The sequence below is a fragment of the Lathamus discolor genome, chromosome Z (assembly GCF_037157495.1).
Source record: "Lathamus discolor isolate bLatDis1 chromosome Z, bLatDis1.hap1, whole genome shotgun sequence".
In the NCBI taxonomy this organism is placed as follows: domain Eukaryota; kingdom Metazoa; phylum Chordata; class Aves; order Psittaciformes; family Psittacidae; genus Lathamus; species Lathamus discolor.
The window spans coordinates 108,574,973-108,591,866 of NC_088909.1; the positions used below are offsets into that span (position 1 = coordinate 108,574,973).

Below are 16,894 nucleotides of genomic sequence, written 5' to 3' on the forward strand. Positions count from 1 at the left end.
GCTTTTTAGTTGAAGATGGTCTTTATGGTGCTGGTAGGGAGATGGCAGTCACAGCGCCGCCACGCTATGTAGCTGTGGGGAACATAGCAAACCCAGCTCCATGGTGAGTCCTTGACATCCCAGTGAAGGCACAGTGTCCATGGCAGCAGTGGAGGTGAGCCAGGCCAGCCAGGGCTGATTTGTACTCGTGTTCTGGCAGCATCAGGAATTAACGAAGCACAGATTGGAGAGTCATGATGATGATCAGGGGCTGGAGCACCTCCCATATGAAGACAGGCTGAGAAAGTTGGGGCTGTTCAGCCTCAAAAAGAGAAGCTGTATGGAGACCTCAGAGCAGCTTCCAGTATCTGAAGGGGGCCACACAGATGCCGGAGAGGGACTCTTCATCAGGGACTGTAGTGATAGAACAAGGGGTGATGGGTCTAAACCAAAACAGGAGAAGTTCAGGTTAGATGTAAGGAAGAAATTCTTCCCTGTGAGGGTGGTGAGGCACTAGAACAGGCCGCCCAAGGAAGTGGTAAATTATAGAATCATAGAATAGTTAGGGTTGGAAAGGACCTCAAGATCATCTACTTCCAACCCCCCTGCCATGGACAGGGACACTCTCACTAAACCATCCCACACAAGGCTTCATCCAACCTGGCCTTGAACACCGCCAGGGATGGAGCACTCACAACCTCCCTGGGCAACCCATTCCAGTGCCTCACCACCCTAACAGGAAAGAATTTCCTCCTTATATCCAATTTAAACGTCCCCTGTTTAAGTTTTAACCCATTACCCCTTGTCCTGTCACTACAGTCCCTGATGAAGAGACCCTCCCCAGCATCCCTATAGGCCCCCTTCAGGTACTGGAAGGCTGCTCTGAGGTCCCCACGCAGCCTTCTCTTCTCCAGGCTGAGCAGCCCCAACTTCCTCAGCCTGTCTTCATACGGGAGGTGCTCCAGTCCCCTGATCAACCTCGTGGCCCTCCTCTGGACTTGTTCCAGCAGTTCCATGTCCTTTTTATGTTGGGGACACCAGAACTGCACACAATACTCCAGGTGAGGTCTCACAAGCCCTGTCAGTGTTCAAGGCCAAGGTTGGACAGAGCTTTGGGTGACATGGTCTAGTGTGAGGTGTCCCTTTTTAGACTTGGATTATCTAGGCTTAGGCATAGAATCATAGAATAGTTAGGGTTGGAAATGACCTTAAGATCATCTAGTTCCAACCCCACTGACATGGGCAGGGACACCTCGCACTTAACCATGTTACCCAAGGCTCTGTCCAACCTGGCCTTGAGAAGAAGCATAGACATTAGCTGCCCTTGAAGCTTAGCTGAGACCAAGACCATGGAAAGCAACCAGGGTTGCCCATGATGGGAACTTGGGTGGATGGGAGGGCTGAGAAAAACAGCCCTTGCAAAACAGCCCTTGCAAAAACAGACTTTACAAATGTGTATGGTCAACAGAAGAGCATGAGGAACTAATGTGAAGAGGGCAGAAACGGTTATGGGAAGGGAAGAAATACATTGTGCTCTGCTGCGAAATAGCTCAGTTTAGATGGCTTGTATTGAGACAGATGTCCCCTATTTTAGTGACATTTGGCCTCAACCAGTTAATGGGAGCCTGCACAAAAATGCAGTAAGTCATCGGCTTTGCTGACAGATGTGATGCACTGCTCATCTCAGAGCTGCTGATCTGATGTTCCTTTGAGCTGTCATCATCTGCCACAACAATAGCACTTAAATGAAAGGAAGAACCAACAGGACAAGGAAAGAAGGATTTCTGGCTGATGGGCAGCCTGACAATAAGCTCAGAGAAATCAGTGCTCCATGGCTTGAGATATGAGCAGTTGGAGCTACTCGTGCCCCCAGGAGGGGTACGTCAGTGGGCTCACACAGCAGGGTAGTCCGTCCTTCTGGCCACCAGGCTGGACGTGGGGTCATGTGTTTCCAGATTAGCCCCAGGTCAAAAGCCTCATGGGGCCAGTGAGGACTGTGTTACCTCTGCAGCAAGGACACTACACTTCTCCCTCCCTCTTTAGCTGGAGAAGAGAGGTTATTTGCAGCAAAGCTGATGACCCTTCTAGGCTCCTTTGGGGTAGGCCATCAAAAAACCATCCAAGACCTGGCTGTCCTCTCTTCCTGCGAAACCAAAGTATCCCAAAGGAGAAGGAGAATCCTCCTGTAGGATGAGGACCAAAACTCAAGCTCAGTTTGCTGAGAGGTCTCTGCCTTGCTGATCCCAGGACATCACCTTCCTGCAGCCACTGCTAGGCAATATGGCTCGTGGAGGATGCAATTAGCAGCTCTGGAGTCCTGCAGATGTTTCGCTAACCCAGACTAAGACCTCCCAAGATACAAAAAAAGGCTGGAAATCCTTAGCTAAAGTTGCACCAGGCATCAAGAGATGAGAGACGGGCTTTTTTTGCTTTATTTGTGTGCTACAGTGTGTCCCAGTAAATGTGTGGGAATACCACTTAAGTTTTACTGTCTTGTGTCACTCCAAGCTGTTTTTGTCTGAAATACAACTACACTAGGTTCACAGACTAGTGTGTTAGGGTGCCCAGAGGGGCTAGCACTTTTACCTGCTCTTGCACCTTGTTTTCAGGCTCTGTGAAGACCTGGAGGTGTAAAATGGCTCACCAGTAGCAACTTTCCCTGGGGAGGAATCCATGGCCGTTGAAGGTTGAGCAATTCACCATGAATTGCTTTGCAAGTACCCGACTAACACAGCAGTTAGGAGGCATCTCCTCATGACTATGGTGTTGCTCAGCTTTAGCAATGTGACAGAAAAGCACAGAATTCCTGTTCTGTTACTCAGCCTTTACATGCCTGGGGCTTACAGTGAATTGGTGACAGCAACAAATATGACCAGTACTAGGGGAGTGGGGTATGTGAATGGTTCTTGGGTCTGGGTTTGTGGCTCTGTCAAGGAAGAATGGCAGTTCTGATCCCACCTCCTTTGGTTTTAACTGATAACGTAGTCAAATCACACTGTTATCTGACAGCATGAGAAATTGTCACCTTAAGAAGTGCTGCTGCTGGTGGCACACATATTTGTTACCTGCTGCCTCTCTCAGAGGGGCACTGTGGAGGATTAGCTTGTATTTATGAGACACTGCAATTGCTTACACACAGTTTTGCAAACCATTTGTTTCTGTTAGGTTCTGTCCCATCGTTCCCCTTGCTGGTATTTGGCATGCTTTGTGCACCTTCTCTTTCCACAGGGGTATGAACAGGAAGCACTCGGGGCTCCCTGAGTTGCTGTGATGGACTGAACCTGCCTGCTGGCAGACGGGAGATGGGAGCAGAAGGGATCTGTGTGAAGAAGGCATCATGTCCATGTCTTGGGATAACACTCAGTGTCTCCTGGTGCTGTTGTTCTTGGATATTTTGTGCCATTGGCAAAGATTAAAAAAGGAAGGGGAGGTTTTTAGGAAGGTGTTGAAAATACTAAAGGGTAGATGTTCTGTTCTGGGGCTGATCCTCAGCAAAATGGCATCTATAATAACTTATCTTGACCCATTCTTCACCTTGGAGTTGAATCGTTCCCTAGTTGAAGAGCCAGAAGTTTTACTATGATGCCTGTAAATTAACATGCCATATTGGGCCAAGGGCCTATCCAACAAGGCACAATCCAGTGACAGATGTTTTTCAAAAGGCTCCACTAGAGATGACTTCCACACCTCATTTCTTCCTCATTCCAATCAGTTTCATGGCTGGCCTTGTAGCTGTTGCTGTTGTGTTTCCTGCAGCCACCCTCTCCCTGCATGCAGCTCACAAGGATGGGCTATTGAAGGGTCTCAGCCAAGACACGTGGTCTTAATCCTGGCCTTCAGAGGTGGAAGGTCTCATTCATGTCCTGCAGTTAGTGAAAGACAGTTTCTTAGAGCAGAAATTATTTCCTTGCCTATGAGACATGTTTAGACAGGCAAGAAATACCTTGAATGGCCTGGAAAGTCAGCAAGCTTTGAAAGCTTCAGTGAGCTCATAACCCATGCAACATATTTTGGTAAACAGTTGTTTTTTTCCCCTTTCCTAAAATGCTGAGGCTGTATCACAGAAACATCAAATGGTTTGGCTGGGAAGAGGCTTTCAGAGGTAATCTAGTTCCAACCACCCTGCAATGAGCAGGGACATCTTTGACTGTACCAGGTTGCTCAGAGCTACACACAACCTGGCCTTGAATGTTTCCAGGGATGGGGCATCTACCATCTCTCTGGGCAGCCTGTGCCAGTGTTTCACAATCTTCACAATGAACAATTTCTTCCTTATACCTAGTCTGAATCTCCCCTCTTTTAGTTCAACACCATCACCCCTTGAGCTATCACTACAGGCACTATTAAAGCTTTTCTCCTTTCTCTTTAAGACAGGAAAACCAAACCAAGCTGAAGTAGTTCTGATCACTACACACTTCAGTTTGGAGCCAAAATTCACATTGAACTCAAACATGTGTTTTGGTTCCAATGTTCTTTGGAGGAGAAAAGCTATTAGTCAAAATCAATATTTCCCATGTAATCGATGTTAACTGACCTGTTCTCTTTCTTTTTAACCCTTTTAGCAGAGAAGAAAACTGATGTTTGCCCAGTTCTTGCCCTGGATGGCCAACCAGTGTGCTTGGGCTGCCCTGGATGGCCAACCACTGTGCTGGGCTGCCCTGGCTGCCACTGGCCCCCTTGACAGCTGTGCTCTTGTCTTCCAGGTGCTCCATTTCAAAGGTCTCAGCATCCCCATGCTACCTCCTGCCGGCATTTCCACCTGGGTCCCCAGCCTCAGCTCCCTGCTGACTTCGCCCTACCCCACGCAGTGCAGCCCCAGCCGGGGCTGACTCCTCACATGGCCCCCCCACACCAGCACAGTGGTCCCCTGCACCAGCCCCTGGCCCCGGTGCCAGCCCTGCCCTTCCAGGACATGGCCGGACCCTCCTTCCTACCTCAGGCGCTACACCAGCAATACCTCCTCCAGCAGCAGCTCCTTGAGGCACAGCACCGCCGGCTTATGCCCCATCACAGGTAAGGGGAACCTACTTGTCTTGTAGGATACTGAGAACCTATCTTAGCCTCACTTCAGCAAAGTGGCTCCTGCAAAACCCTGGAAGTATGTAGAGACATAGAACCATAGAATCAAATAGGTTGGAAAAGGCCTTAAAGTTCACCAAGTCAAACTGTTACCCCAGCACTGCCAAGGCCACCACTAAACCATGTCATTATGCGGTTTGTGAACACTTCGAGGTCTGGTGACTCCACCACTGCCCTGGCAGCCTGTTCCAATGCCTGAGCACCCTTTTGGGAAGAAATTGTTCCTAATCTCCCGTCTAAACCTTCCCTGGCACAGCTTGAGGCCGTTTCCTTTCGTCCTGTCACCTGATCCTTGGGAGCAGAGACCAGCCCCCTCCTGACTCCATCATCCTTTCAGGTAGTTATAGAGAGCAATAAGGTTATCCCTGAGCCTTCTCTTCTCCAGACTAAACCCCCACCAGGTCCCCCAGCCGTTCCTCATCGCACTTGTGCTCCAGGCCTTTCACCAGCTCCATTGCCTTTCTCTGTACCCATTTCAGAGTCACATGCTGGTAATGCTGGGTTTTCTTCACAAATAAGTTCATTGTGTAGCCCTGAAATGCATCCACCAGAAGGGAAGCTGCAGGGCAAATTGCACCTGCAGGTACACTTTTCCCATGGTGATACAGAAAGTCCTCATCTAGTGTGTTCCATGGTCATCTGTTATTGTTACTTGTAGGAGAATAACGTTAGTAACACTTTGGCGTTGCAATGAACCTGTTCTTCATGTAGCAGAAAGCAATAGACTCTAAGGAGCTACCTCATCACAGCTCCTGTTTTGAAACCATGTCAGAGATTGTACCCACCCATCCCATCAGGTTTTTACACATGAAGACCTTGGTCCTCTGGGTCAAGGTAGGCTTCCCAGCTCAATGAGGGAGTGACGCTGTTGACCTGCAGCATATTCAGTCACAGAAAGCAGCCTAAATTCAGACTGGGCTCATGACTGCAGAGAGACTTACTCAGCAGAGGTGGAAATGGATGCCTGGCCTTGTCCTGATTGTGTTTCTTGAGAGAGGGGTTTAGATAGGAGGTAGGAGAGGAACGCTTTTTTTGGAAACATATGGAAGCTATTTGTGGGTTGTACCCATGGATCAAGAATCAGAGGATGAGTCTTTGTGATAATGCTTCATATGGAAAGAATGCTGCAGACAGAAAACACTTTCTCTCCATACTCTTTCTGCCTAAAAATTGTGTGTTCTTCCCATCCTTGTTTTGTTTTGCATAAGCTGGGGTTTTAGGTGGATTTAATGATTAGTTAATAACTGGGTAGCAAATATGTGCAAGGCTGAGGCACTGATGATACAAGTGTTTATCTCTTAGTCATAAGCTGAATTCAAATAAAAGCACAGAGCATAATTCCACGCAGAAGCTGCTTTGGTAGATGCTGTCAGTGTTACATTTGGAAGTGGGTTGTGGTGTGGAAAAGGTCAGGAACATCTTGCCTGGTTCCACATCCTGTTTCTGAAAGGACACCTGCATCAGAGGAGGGTGTCAGAAACCTCACAGATTACAGGCATGAGGTCCCAGTAATGGGAATCTGGGCTGTGTCTACAAAAGTGAAGCCTCTGAACTGTGGCTGCATGAAAAATTCTTTATCTAGCTGTTCCCTGCTGCATTGGCTCTAGTGTTTTCCCATAGATTTGTTTTGTGATGGCTCCACTGGTAAACAGGGACTCAGCAGGGAGCAAGGTGTATGAGTCCATAACGCAAATCCTGCTTGTGCATCCACCTTGTCTTTCTCCAAATGGGGATACTGATCAAGCAGCACATGTGCTACCCCTAAGTAATTCAAATAAGCAATAATCAAGAGAAGAGACTCAAATCCTCAGAAAAATCTTGCTGCATTTTCTACCATTTTCCTTCACCTGCCTTCAAGGGCAGCAGAGCTGAGGGAGAAGGAGCTGGATCCCAGCCTGGCCTGTCCATCATCCAGACAAATATTGGCAAAGGCCAGCGAGAGTAAATTTTGCTTTCAGTTACTCCTCAGTAATCCTGTTACGAATGAGGTTTCCCAGGAGTTTATAGACTGCATGGGGAGACGAGACAACCTGCAGCTTCTTTATGATGATGGATAATAGCTGAAACAGGGACACGTTTTATCTTGTCTTGTTTATGGGGCTGGCAGTGAAAAATAAAATAGTGCAAATGGCACAAAGCTGCTGAGGAAGAAGTTGTTTGGTTTCCTCTTTTTCTCTCCATGAGAGTAATAGCATCTCCTGTGAAGTGAGCATAAGTGGATGCCATGGCAGGTGGGGGAAAGTGGAAGTCTGCATTACGTCTGTGGTGACCATGAGTAAATTACATAGCCTCTTCCTATCATCCCTGACACCTGTCTGGACTCTTTCCTCTTGAATACATAGAATCCCAGCCTGGTTTGTGTTGGAAGGGAGCTTAAAACCCATTCAGTTCCAGCCTCCTGCCATGAGCAGTGACACCTTCCACTAGACCAGGTGTCGTGGTTTAAACCCAGTCAGCCATAAACCACGCAGTCGCTCTCTCACTCCCCTCCCTTCTTTCCCTCCCCCTACTCCCAGAGGGACGGAGAGGAGAATTGAAAAGAATGCAACTCCCATGGGTTGAGATAAGAACAGTTTAGTAACTAAGGTATAACACAAATCACTACTGCTACCACCAGTAATAATAATGATAAAGGAAATAACAAAGCAAGGGAAGCAATTACAACACCTCACCACCAGCCGACTGGTAACTCACCCCACCCCGCCTGACTGAGCACTGACAGATACCTAGTCCAACCCCGCCATGCCCTAGCCCTTCCAGGTAACTCTCAGTTACATCCTGGGCATGACGTGCTGTGGTATGGAATATTTCTTTGATCAGTTTGTGTCAGGTGTCCTGTCTCTGCTTCTCCCCAGCTTCCCCTCCTCCCTGGCACAGCATGAGACTCACAAAGTCCTTGGTCAGTCTAAACATTTGAGCAGCAACTAAAAACATTGGTGTTATAAGCACCATTTCCAGGCCGAAAGTCAAAAACACAGCGCTACGCGAGCTACTACGAAGGAGAAAATATGACTGCTACTGCTGAACCCAGGACACCAGGTTACTCCAAGCCTTGTCCAACCTGGCCCTGAACCCAGGGATGGGGCATATGCACAAGCCCAGCCGTTTGTTTCTGTCCCTTGGTTCATTGACACATACTCTTGAGCAGGAGCTGTATATACCAGTGACGCCGCATGGATCACTCACTCTGTCTCCTCCCCACAGGCGGGCTCAAGAACGTATGTCTGTCCAGCCTCATCGCCTACACCCCAGCTTTGACTTCAGCCACCAACTGCAAACTCCACAACCCATAGGGCCCCAGCCCAGGTATTTAGCCGAAGGCACGGATTGGTAAGTCTTCCACATTTCACTAGTGTGTAGAATGATGTATTTGAAAAGTATTGGAAGGGTACAAGTGTTCATGGATGTCACCGCGGATCAGTGTTTCATGGAAGTTGATGGTTCAGCTCAACAGATACAATGTGTGCCATAGGAAACTCATCTTAGGGAGGGCCATCTTGGCTGAAGCACTTACAGAATCATAGAATGGTTTGGATTGGAAAGGACCTTAAGATCATCTGCTTTCAACCCTCTGCCGTGGGCAGGGATGCCTTCCACTAGACCAGGTTGCACAGGGTCTGTCCAGCCTGGCCTTGAACACTGCCAGGGATGGAACATTCACAACTTCCTTGAGCAGCCTGTTCCAGTGTCTCACCACTCTCATAGTAAAAAATTTCTTCCTTATATCTAACCTAAATTTCCCCTGTTTAAATTTTAACCCATCACCCCTTGTCCTGTCACTAGAGTCCCTCTCCGGCATTCTTGTAGCCCCCTCCAGATACCTAAAGGCTGCTATGAGGTCTCCATGCAGCTTCTCTTCTCCAGCCTGGACAGCCCAAATTCTCTTAGCCTGTCTTCATATGGGAAGTGCTCCAGCCCCTGATCATCCTCGTGACCTCCTCTGGACTTGCTCCGTCTATATGCATGTATATGATCACATTGAGCTCTTGATACTGCCCATAACTCTTTATCCATGGACAGAGCATCCAGCCAAGCATTAATCTTCCCCAGGGGCTTTTCCTGCTGAAAGGCACAGCCAGGGTCCTGTAGCCCAATGTCTCTGTCCAAACTAGATCTCCTGCTGTCCACCAGGCACTCAAAAAACAGTGGCCACAGCTTCTTCTGTCTAAATCAGGGAGCACTGTGCTGACCTGCCCTGCAGGGTGGTGTGAATGAATTAATAGTTGTTAATTGTTCTCCCACTGTAGTGTTTGATACCCTGGAACAAACGAGCAGGGAACTGACAGTTTCATTTTCAGAGCAGGTCTTGAGCTTTTGCACAGTCAGTATTAATAGGGTCCTATTCAAAAGAATAAGAAAATAAAAACATAATTCTGAGCTTGTTAGCTGAGAAAAGTCCATTCTGTTCACTGAATGGAAGAAATAGCATGTGAACATGTAATTAGAGACAATCACAATAAGTATACACAAGGGAAGCAAAATAAAATGGCACAGGAAATCTTAATTATGGCATTTTCTAACATCTGAGCACTTCACTCTGCAAATGGAGAGTCCTTTTAACATAGGGGGAGTTTTCCCCCTCCAGATTAATAATACACAACTTAAGGTATGGCCACATCCTTCTGCTATTTTCTTCTCAGGTGTTCCCATTACTGGCACCACTGTGGGCTGAATTTGGCCAAGATGACATTGTTCAGATCAGTTCGCAAAGCCGTTCATGTACCATCTGGATACAGCCATTCTTTCTGCCTCTCTTTTGTAGCAGAATGTTTAATTATAATTATTAGAAGGATCTGATAAAGCATCACTTTGTGTTCCCCTCCTCCTCCTCCCTCCTTTCCCCTCCCTGTGCTGCTCCATAGCCTTATAAAACTAAAGGAGTAAGGATGACAGAAATCATATACTGTGTATACATATTTGGGTGACTCACTTCCCCTTGGGGCACATGTAGAGTTTCACCCAGTGATGGATATAAAAACTTTGCTCTAATGTGTTACCACTGCATAAGCAGCAGCAGTTGTAGGCACTGTTGCAAGAAATGGGGATGGAAGGAAGATCTGAACATGATCAGTCATCTCAGACAGCCCAACTTTGATTAAAATCCCCTGGTGAAGAATAAATAAACTCCCATTTGGTTCCTTATATCATCTTCTGCATTTGTATTTAGCGATAAACACTCAACCTGTTATCCTTGACTTGCTGGTTGTTGGCAGCCCATGTACCATAAGCATCACAGTTCTTGAACCTCGCATCTGAGCATTAAGATGTTGTACAGTAATCTATGTAACACAGGCTAGAAGATGATAGTTAGTTTTGGTTTTCTTCACCTAATGTGCTCTGCTTATTCATCCCCAAACCCTGAAAAAACACCGTCCCATGAAGTCTTCTGCTTCAGACCCTTCTGTACTATCACAGCATCACTTCAGGGGCCTCAGCATCCAATTGTAAGGCTTTAGATGCATGAATGCACAAACAGTTCAGCAGTGCTGTTAGTGTAATTACTTGTCCAAGTCAATGATGGCCATTCATCTTTGAGAGATCTCTTCAGCCCTCAATCTCAAAACACTCCATGGATTATCACATCTATTTTTTAGACAGTGAAAATGGGAAGGCAGAGAGGAAGCGGTCAAGGTCATGCATCAGGACACTGACAGGGCTGGGAACGGATCCAAAGCCTCCTGATTTCCAATTGAGCCTTCCATCCACCTGGGAACAGTCTTAAGCAACTGGATAAACATCCAAAACTGTGACACAGGAGCTGGAATGTGCCCAGTCCTGCAGCTTCTCACCCTGGTTGTGCTCTTTCCAGTTGCCTGCTGTCTCTTATCCTCTGCCAGGTTTTGTCTGTCTAGCACATGGCTAGCACAAGCCCAGCAAAGATAGTCCCTTTTTTCTTCACCTTAGTGTGGAGTGTCTTATGAAGGAGTACTAGAGCACAGGAACTGGTGCCTGGTATGCAGGCGGTTCTGGCCAAAGGATTCCTGCATTTACTGTCCCTTTATATTTGTTATCTGCTGCTGGGTGAAAGCAGTTTCCCAGCTGCTGGAGGACACGTCTGGGTTGCTCCTAACAAGCCATGGCACTCACTGCTGCTGTCCTCCATGCACGGGAAGGGAAGTTCAAAGCTGAAATGGGAAGACACCCCTGTGATCTAATTAGTTTTGCTCTGGCAAATGTGAAGGCAATGGTTATTACAGCACTGGCTTTTGTAATTATGATAAAGAGAATGATGTACTTGTTTGCTGAGACACTCTAGCTGGACAGACAAGGGATCAGCTAATTGGATTATAGACAGAGGAGCTGTGTTAGGTCTTCTCTCATCCCCTCCACACAATGTGGGGATGGGGTTGCATTTTCTCTCTGCATGCTGGACTGGGCAGAACTGTAGTGTTTGCCAGGATCTTGGTCATGCCAAACCCTGGGATTGAGATGCATTATTTTTCTGGAGGAAAAATCTACCCAAACTCACCAAGCTGAGCCCCCAGTTCTGCTTGCCCAGGCCAATATGTATGCATGAAAGTGGGACCATTGGGGATGTCCTGATTCATTGTCTAGTGGGAGGTGTCCCTGCCTATGGCAGGGGTTTGGAAATGAGTGATCATTAAGTCCTTTCCAACCCAACAATTCTACGATTCTGTGGTTCATTGGTGATAGCCTGCTGGTGGTGTGACACCCTTTCCTACATCAGTCTCATCTATAAATCTCTTACCTTCTGCACATAGAACAGTTCTGGAGCTTCCTGAGGCTGGGTTAAGAAGAGGTGCAGTCTCCCATGCATCTCCCATGCAGATGGGAGATCTCCAAGGAAAGCACAGGCACATCTAAAAGCCCCCAGATGGTGCCTAATTGGCTTCTGACTGCTGTGGATGACTCATTGGTGTGTTCCCTGAGCAATTAGCTGTATTCCCGCAAAATATTCAAGGTAAAATGTAATTGTTTGCAAAGATGGCAGCATGGGGAGTAGCTGGTCTGACCAGATTGAGTTACCGAGCCTGGGTATTGATCGGAGCCACCAACATGCTCTTGCTCTGAAATTAGCAGGCTGAGTCTGTGCAGCTCTTGACCCTGGCTAACACAAAAGCTAACTGTCATAAAAACAGCTCTTTACTCCTTCGAGCTGGTACAGTCATGAGGGATTGCCCAAAATGCAGCAAATTCCTTTCCAAGCAGTAGCGTCACCCAATGCTGAGGAGCCCACAGCAGCCCAGATCTCACCAGTGGAGGTTGCCCTTGAGCATGACCTAACTTGGCATAAGCCATGCAATACAACCGTGCAGTCAAAGCCATAGGAATATAGAATCATTTAATAAACTAGGTTGGAAAAGACCTTTAAGCTCATCCAGTCCAACCATTATGCCAGCACTGCCAAGGCCACCACTAAACCACATCACTAAGGGCCTCATCTACATGGTGTGTGAACACTTCCAGGGATGGTGACTTCACCACTGCCTTGGACAGCCTGTTCCAATGCCTGATCATCCTCTGGTGGAGTAACTGTTCCTAATCTCCAACCTAAAATCCATATCCTGATCCTCGTGTCCACAGGGACCTCAGTGTTGATGCGGGACTGACTCATGCCCAGTTCCAGGTCCGTCCGGTCCCTCAGCCCTATCAGCATTACTTAGCTACACCTCGGATGCACCACTTCCCCAGAAGCACATCCTCGACACAGATGGTAAGTGAGACGCTTTTACCAAGAAATGTTTTATGCATTGTCTGCCAGAAGGCAGTCAAAATAAAGGCTGCTATCTTTCTATCACCTGTCTTCTGTGAATCCCACTTATCTCCGGCCGTGGGAGGGAGTGTCTGAAAGGATAATGTTGCATCATTGCACTCTGGATTAGAGAAAGGAAAGAAAAGCTCAGCTGCTCTGAAAACGTTTGATCAACTGCATGCAGCATCATGCTCACAAGCTGGTCTGCAAAACCTGGGCAGCATGTGAGAGACTCAGCAGTTATTACTAATAGTATTATTAACACTGGAACAAACTACCATCTCCCAGAACTCTGTGTATGCAGAAGGATTGGTGATAGGTAATCCCGTCCCTGGCTCAGAAGATCATTCCTTGTCATGTCTTTTCTCTCTGCATCAGCCTTGATGCCATCTGTAGAGGTTTATCACAGGTGGAGGTGGGACTTGAAGAGAAGATGGGCTGACTGGGGTCGTTTGCTGGCCCTTCTCTTTGCAGGGTGCTGTGTTTGGAGCTGAGTCATGCCAAGCACATCTAGGCCTTAAAGCATCTTTAGAAATCCCACGAGGGTGTTTTTAACTCGCCCCCATAGTTAGACCCTGACACCTGTGTACTACAGTGACGCTTAAAAAAATTGAAGTGTGGACAGAAAGAAATCCACCCATTTAAAACTAAATAAAATAAAATCCCCTTTACAGCTGATCCATGTTTAGAGTTTGGTGCTGCAATGCTATGAATGCAACAGCAACATTATAACAGTTTATTCAGGAGAAATGCATGTTCTTAGTTATCATTTATAGGAGATCTTTTTAATAAAATCTCTCTCTTTTTTTTTTTGTTGTTTTTTGTTTTTTGTTTTTACAATGCTTCCACTGGGGAAAGGTGCCAGTCTGCTCTTTTGTTTTAGATTTTCAAGGCACTGGATTTAAGTCAAGCTACACAAGGGATTTAAATGTGCAGTACAGGTGGCCTTATTCTTCTCCCTCGCTTCTTGCAGGTTGTTCATGAAATCAGAAATTACCCTTATCCTCAGCTGCAGCTACTTGCTCTTCAGGGACTGAACCCAAGCAGGCACACGTCAGCTGTGAGGGAGAGCTATGAAGTATGTATCTCAGGGGCTGGAATTATCATTTAACTGTTAATGCTGGGAATATATGCAAGCTCTGGCATAAACTCGTGTTTTGTGGCATGGCAGTTACACTGAGTCTTACAGCAATTTTAGTAATAACTGGGAAGCAATGTTTGAGTGGGTCTGGTAAAAAAGTTGGTTTACTCCAAAGTGCCTATATGTGGCTCAGGTTGACTATGACTCTCTCCATGTCTGTCAACAAAGAAAAGAAGGCTCCAGGGAGACCTTAGAGCAGCTCTCAGTGCCTAAGGAGGCTACAAGGAACCTGGAGAGGGGCTCTGGACAAAGGCCTGTAGGGGCAGAACAAGGGGCAATGGCTTTAACCTGCCGGAGGGGAGACTGAGATGAGATCTAAGGCAGAAGTTCTTCCATGTGAGTGTGGTGAGGTTCTGGCACTCTCAATACCCTTCTGTAGTCAAATTTCAGTGAGAAGAGAAACAAAAGTGGGATGTGAAATGGGAGCAAAGCCACTGCAGCAGAACTTTGTGATGAGGATGGAATGTGGAGCTGGACTTCATGTCGAAGTAGCCGCATTTGACAAACCATTTAAATGTATTTTGTTTTGAAATGAGAGCAGTGTGGTTAACTTTTGCTGGGACCAGGTGATGTCTGAATGGAAAAAGAAGCCTAGTAGTAGTTCTCTGAACTAGTCCTGAACTAGTGCTAAATGAATCTAATGTGAATCAAAACAGGATGATGCTTTCATTGAGGCTGATTGCTGAGAAAATTAGGAAAAGAACATCAATCATATTCCAAGCATTCAGCATGCAGGCATTCTTCCACTACTTCAAGGGGACCTACAAGAAATAGAGAGGCTTTTATAAGGGCCTGTAGGGACAGGACAAGGGGGCTGGCTTTAACCTGCCAGAGGGGAGACTGAGATGAGCTCTTAAGTAGAAGTTCTTCCCTGTGAGTGTGGTGAGGTTCTGGCACAGGGGGCCCGGAGGAGCTGTGGCTGCCCCATCCCTGGCAGTGTTCAAGGCCAGGCAGGACAGGGATTGAAGCAACCTGGTCTAGTGGAAGATGTCTCTCCCCATGGCAGGGGTTTGGAACTGAATGAGCTTTAAGCTCCCTTCCAACACAAACAGTTCTGGGATTCTATGAAAATGCTTCAGTTCTACAGGGTTTTGTTTCCCAACAGAGCTCAAATTCCACTCTTAATTCCTGAATTGCTGGATATCCTGCTCTTTGCCTTGAGTCTTTAGTTATTAGCCCAAGTACCAAGGCTCAGATCCATTGTTTTAGCGTGACTGCTTTGGGGTTGATGGACATTTCTACAAAGGAAAGGGCAGGAGGGAGCCTCGGTCACCAGCAGGTATGGTGGGTTGGTGGGACCTTGTGCCTAGGATCAATGCTGATGGTGCTTTGCTGCTGTTGCTGTGCCACAGGAGCTGCTGCAGCTGGAGGACAGGCTGGGCAGTGTGAGCCGTGGTGCTGTCCAGAACACCATCGAGAGGTTCACTTTCCCCCACAAGTACAAGAAGGTGAGAGCCCCAAACCAGAGCAAGGGCAACAACCTCTCTTAGTTGTGCAAGTGCTGTGCACACAGAGCAGACAGAAGGAAGGTCTTTGGTGGGTCGCAATCCTCAGGTTGTCAAACTGGTGGCCATCAATCAAAATATTTCCCAAAATGGGTGAGGAATGTAAAATCTGGAATTGGTGCTTTGATATTGTGTGGGCCTCCCCTCCCTTTGAGAGGGGTACCTCTTCTGTTGGAGATGATCTCCTTGCTGCAAGGAGATGGTGCCATGTTTTTGGGTTGTGGTGAGTAGAAAATGGGCAAAATTCTTGCTTGGGTACAGATTTCATAAGTTAGTAATTTGCAGCTGGGCAGTTAGAAGTAGAGGTGTTGTATTGCCCACATACGAAGTGAGTTGACTCCTGCTGTGCTCAGCTCTGAGTGCATCTCCAGTGGATCCAGAAGAATTATAGTAGTAGGAATGGATGTGTGTGTGGAAGAGAAAAAGGGAGAGCTGACTGGCTAAGTGCTGCCCCATGGCACAACATGTGGTTGGGCCAGTGGCTATGCTATCATGGGGCACAGTGGTTGCCCTTCCTGGCAGTGGTTGGTCCCATGTGCTTTGGGCTCCCCTGGAGAAGCCTTCAGCAAAGGAGATGTTGGGCCATCTCCACTGTAAGGAGGCTGGGGGGGGGGGTGGGGCTGTGTTAGGGCAGCAGAGGTCAGGCTGCTCTGTGGGACACTACCTCCAGTCCCATTGTTACTGGCGCCAGGAAGAGATGTGCAAATGACCAGTATGTTGGTAGCATCCTCCCCTCACTGGCTGCTTTGATTTCCTCAAACTGGAGGATCTGGCTGATAGATGAAGCTCTTATTATTTACCTTTGTGCAATGGCCCAGGCTTAGGAGAGCATTAGAAAGTCAAGTCCTAACCAATTCGTTGGTTATGTTTTTAACCTTGTCTTCAGAGAAGACCGCAGGAGGGCAAAGCTGGGCAAGAGGATGGAGAGGAGTCGGACACTGACGAGAAATGCACAATCTGTCTGTCCATGCTTGAAGATGGAGAAGATGTCAGGTACGATCTTTCCATCTGCTCTTCTGCCTCCCAATGCCATCTGAGTTGTGTTTACTGGGATTAGGGGTGGTGTGTGCTGGTGGGGTTGTTCGTGTTCTTGTCCTGACAAACTCACTTGGGCTGTTGCAGGGTCTGGGAAACAAAATGCTGTTTAGAAGCTGTCCTGAACCAACAGCAAAGCCCCACAAACATCTCCAGGCTCTCAGATGGGCCAAATCTCTGCCTGTGACAGAGTATGGGGACAAGCAATTGCAAGGGGCTGAGCTGCCATGTCTGAAGGAGCTGCAGTGCAGCTACACTACCTGGTCCTGCTTCTCACCTTTTAATTGCCTTAAACCATCAAGAAAAACCCTAATCCTCTTGCTGTGGGTCCTTGTGGTTCAGGGTCCCTCTAACTCACAACAGTGAACAAACTGATGGTAAATGTAACGTAGGTGAAAAGCAACTACATTCCCTACACCAGACACCCACTCGGGGACCCAC

General features: G+C 47.4%; 1 protein-coding gene across 3 annotated transcripts in view; it reads left to right on the forward strand.

Annotated features, from left to right (window-relative positions):
• ARK2C (arkadia (RNF111) C-terminal like ring finger ubiquitin ligase 2C) overlaps nt 1-16,894 on the forward strand; it is a 55,458-nt gene that overhangs the window by 33,488 nt on the left and 5,076 nt on the right. Inside the window, exons 2-7 of one of the 3 annotated variants that reach the window (XM_065663291.1) lie at nt 4,683-4,992; nt 8,263-8,388; nt 12,604-12,733; nt 13,746-13,850; nt 15,266-15,361; nt 16,305-16,411. In XM_065663291.1, the coding sequence (XP_065519363.1) occupies nt 4,683-4,992; nt 8,263-8,388; nt 12,604-12,733; nt 13,746-13,850; nt 15,266-15,361; nt 16,305-16,411 (874 nt within the window). Of the gene's footprint in view, nt 1-4,682; nt 4,993-8,262; nt 8,389-11,937; nt 11,981-12,603; nt 12,734-13,745; nt 13,851-15,265; nt 15,362-16,304; nt 16,412-16,894 lie in introns of those variants that run through there. The other 2 variants (XM_065663292.1, XM_065663293.1) reach the window with 2 other exon arrangements.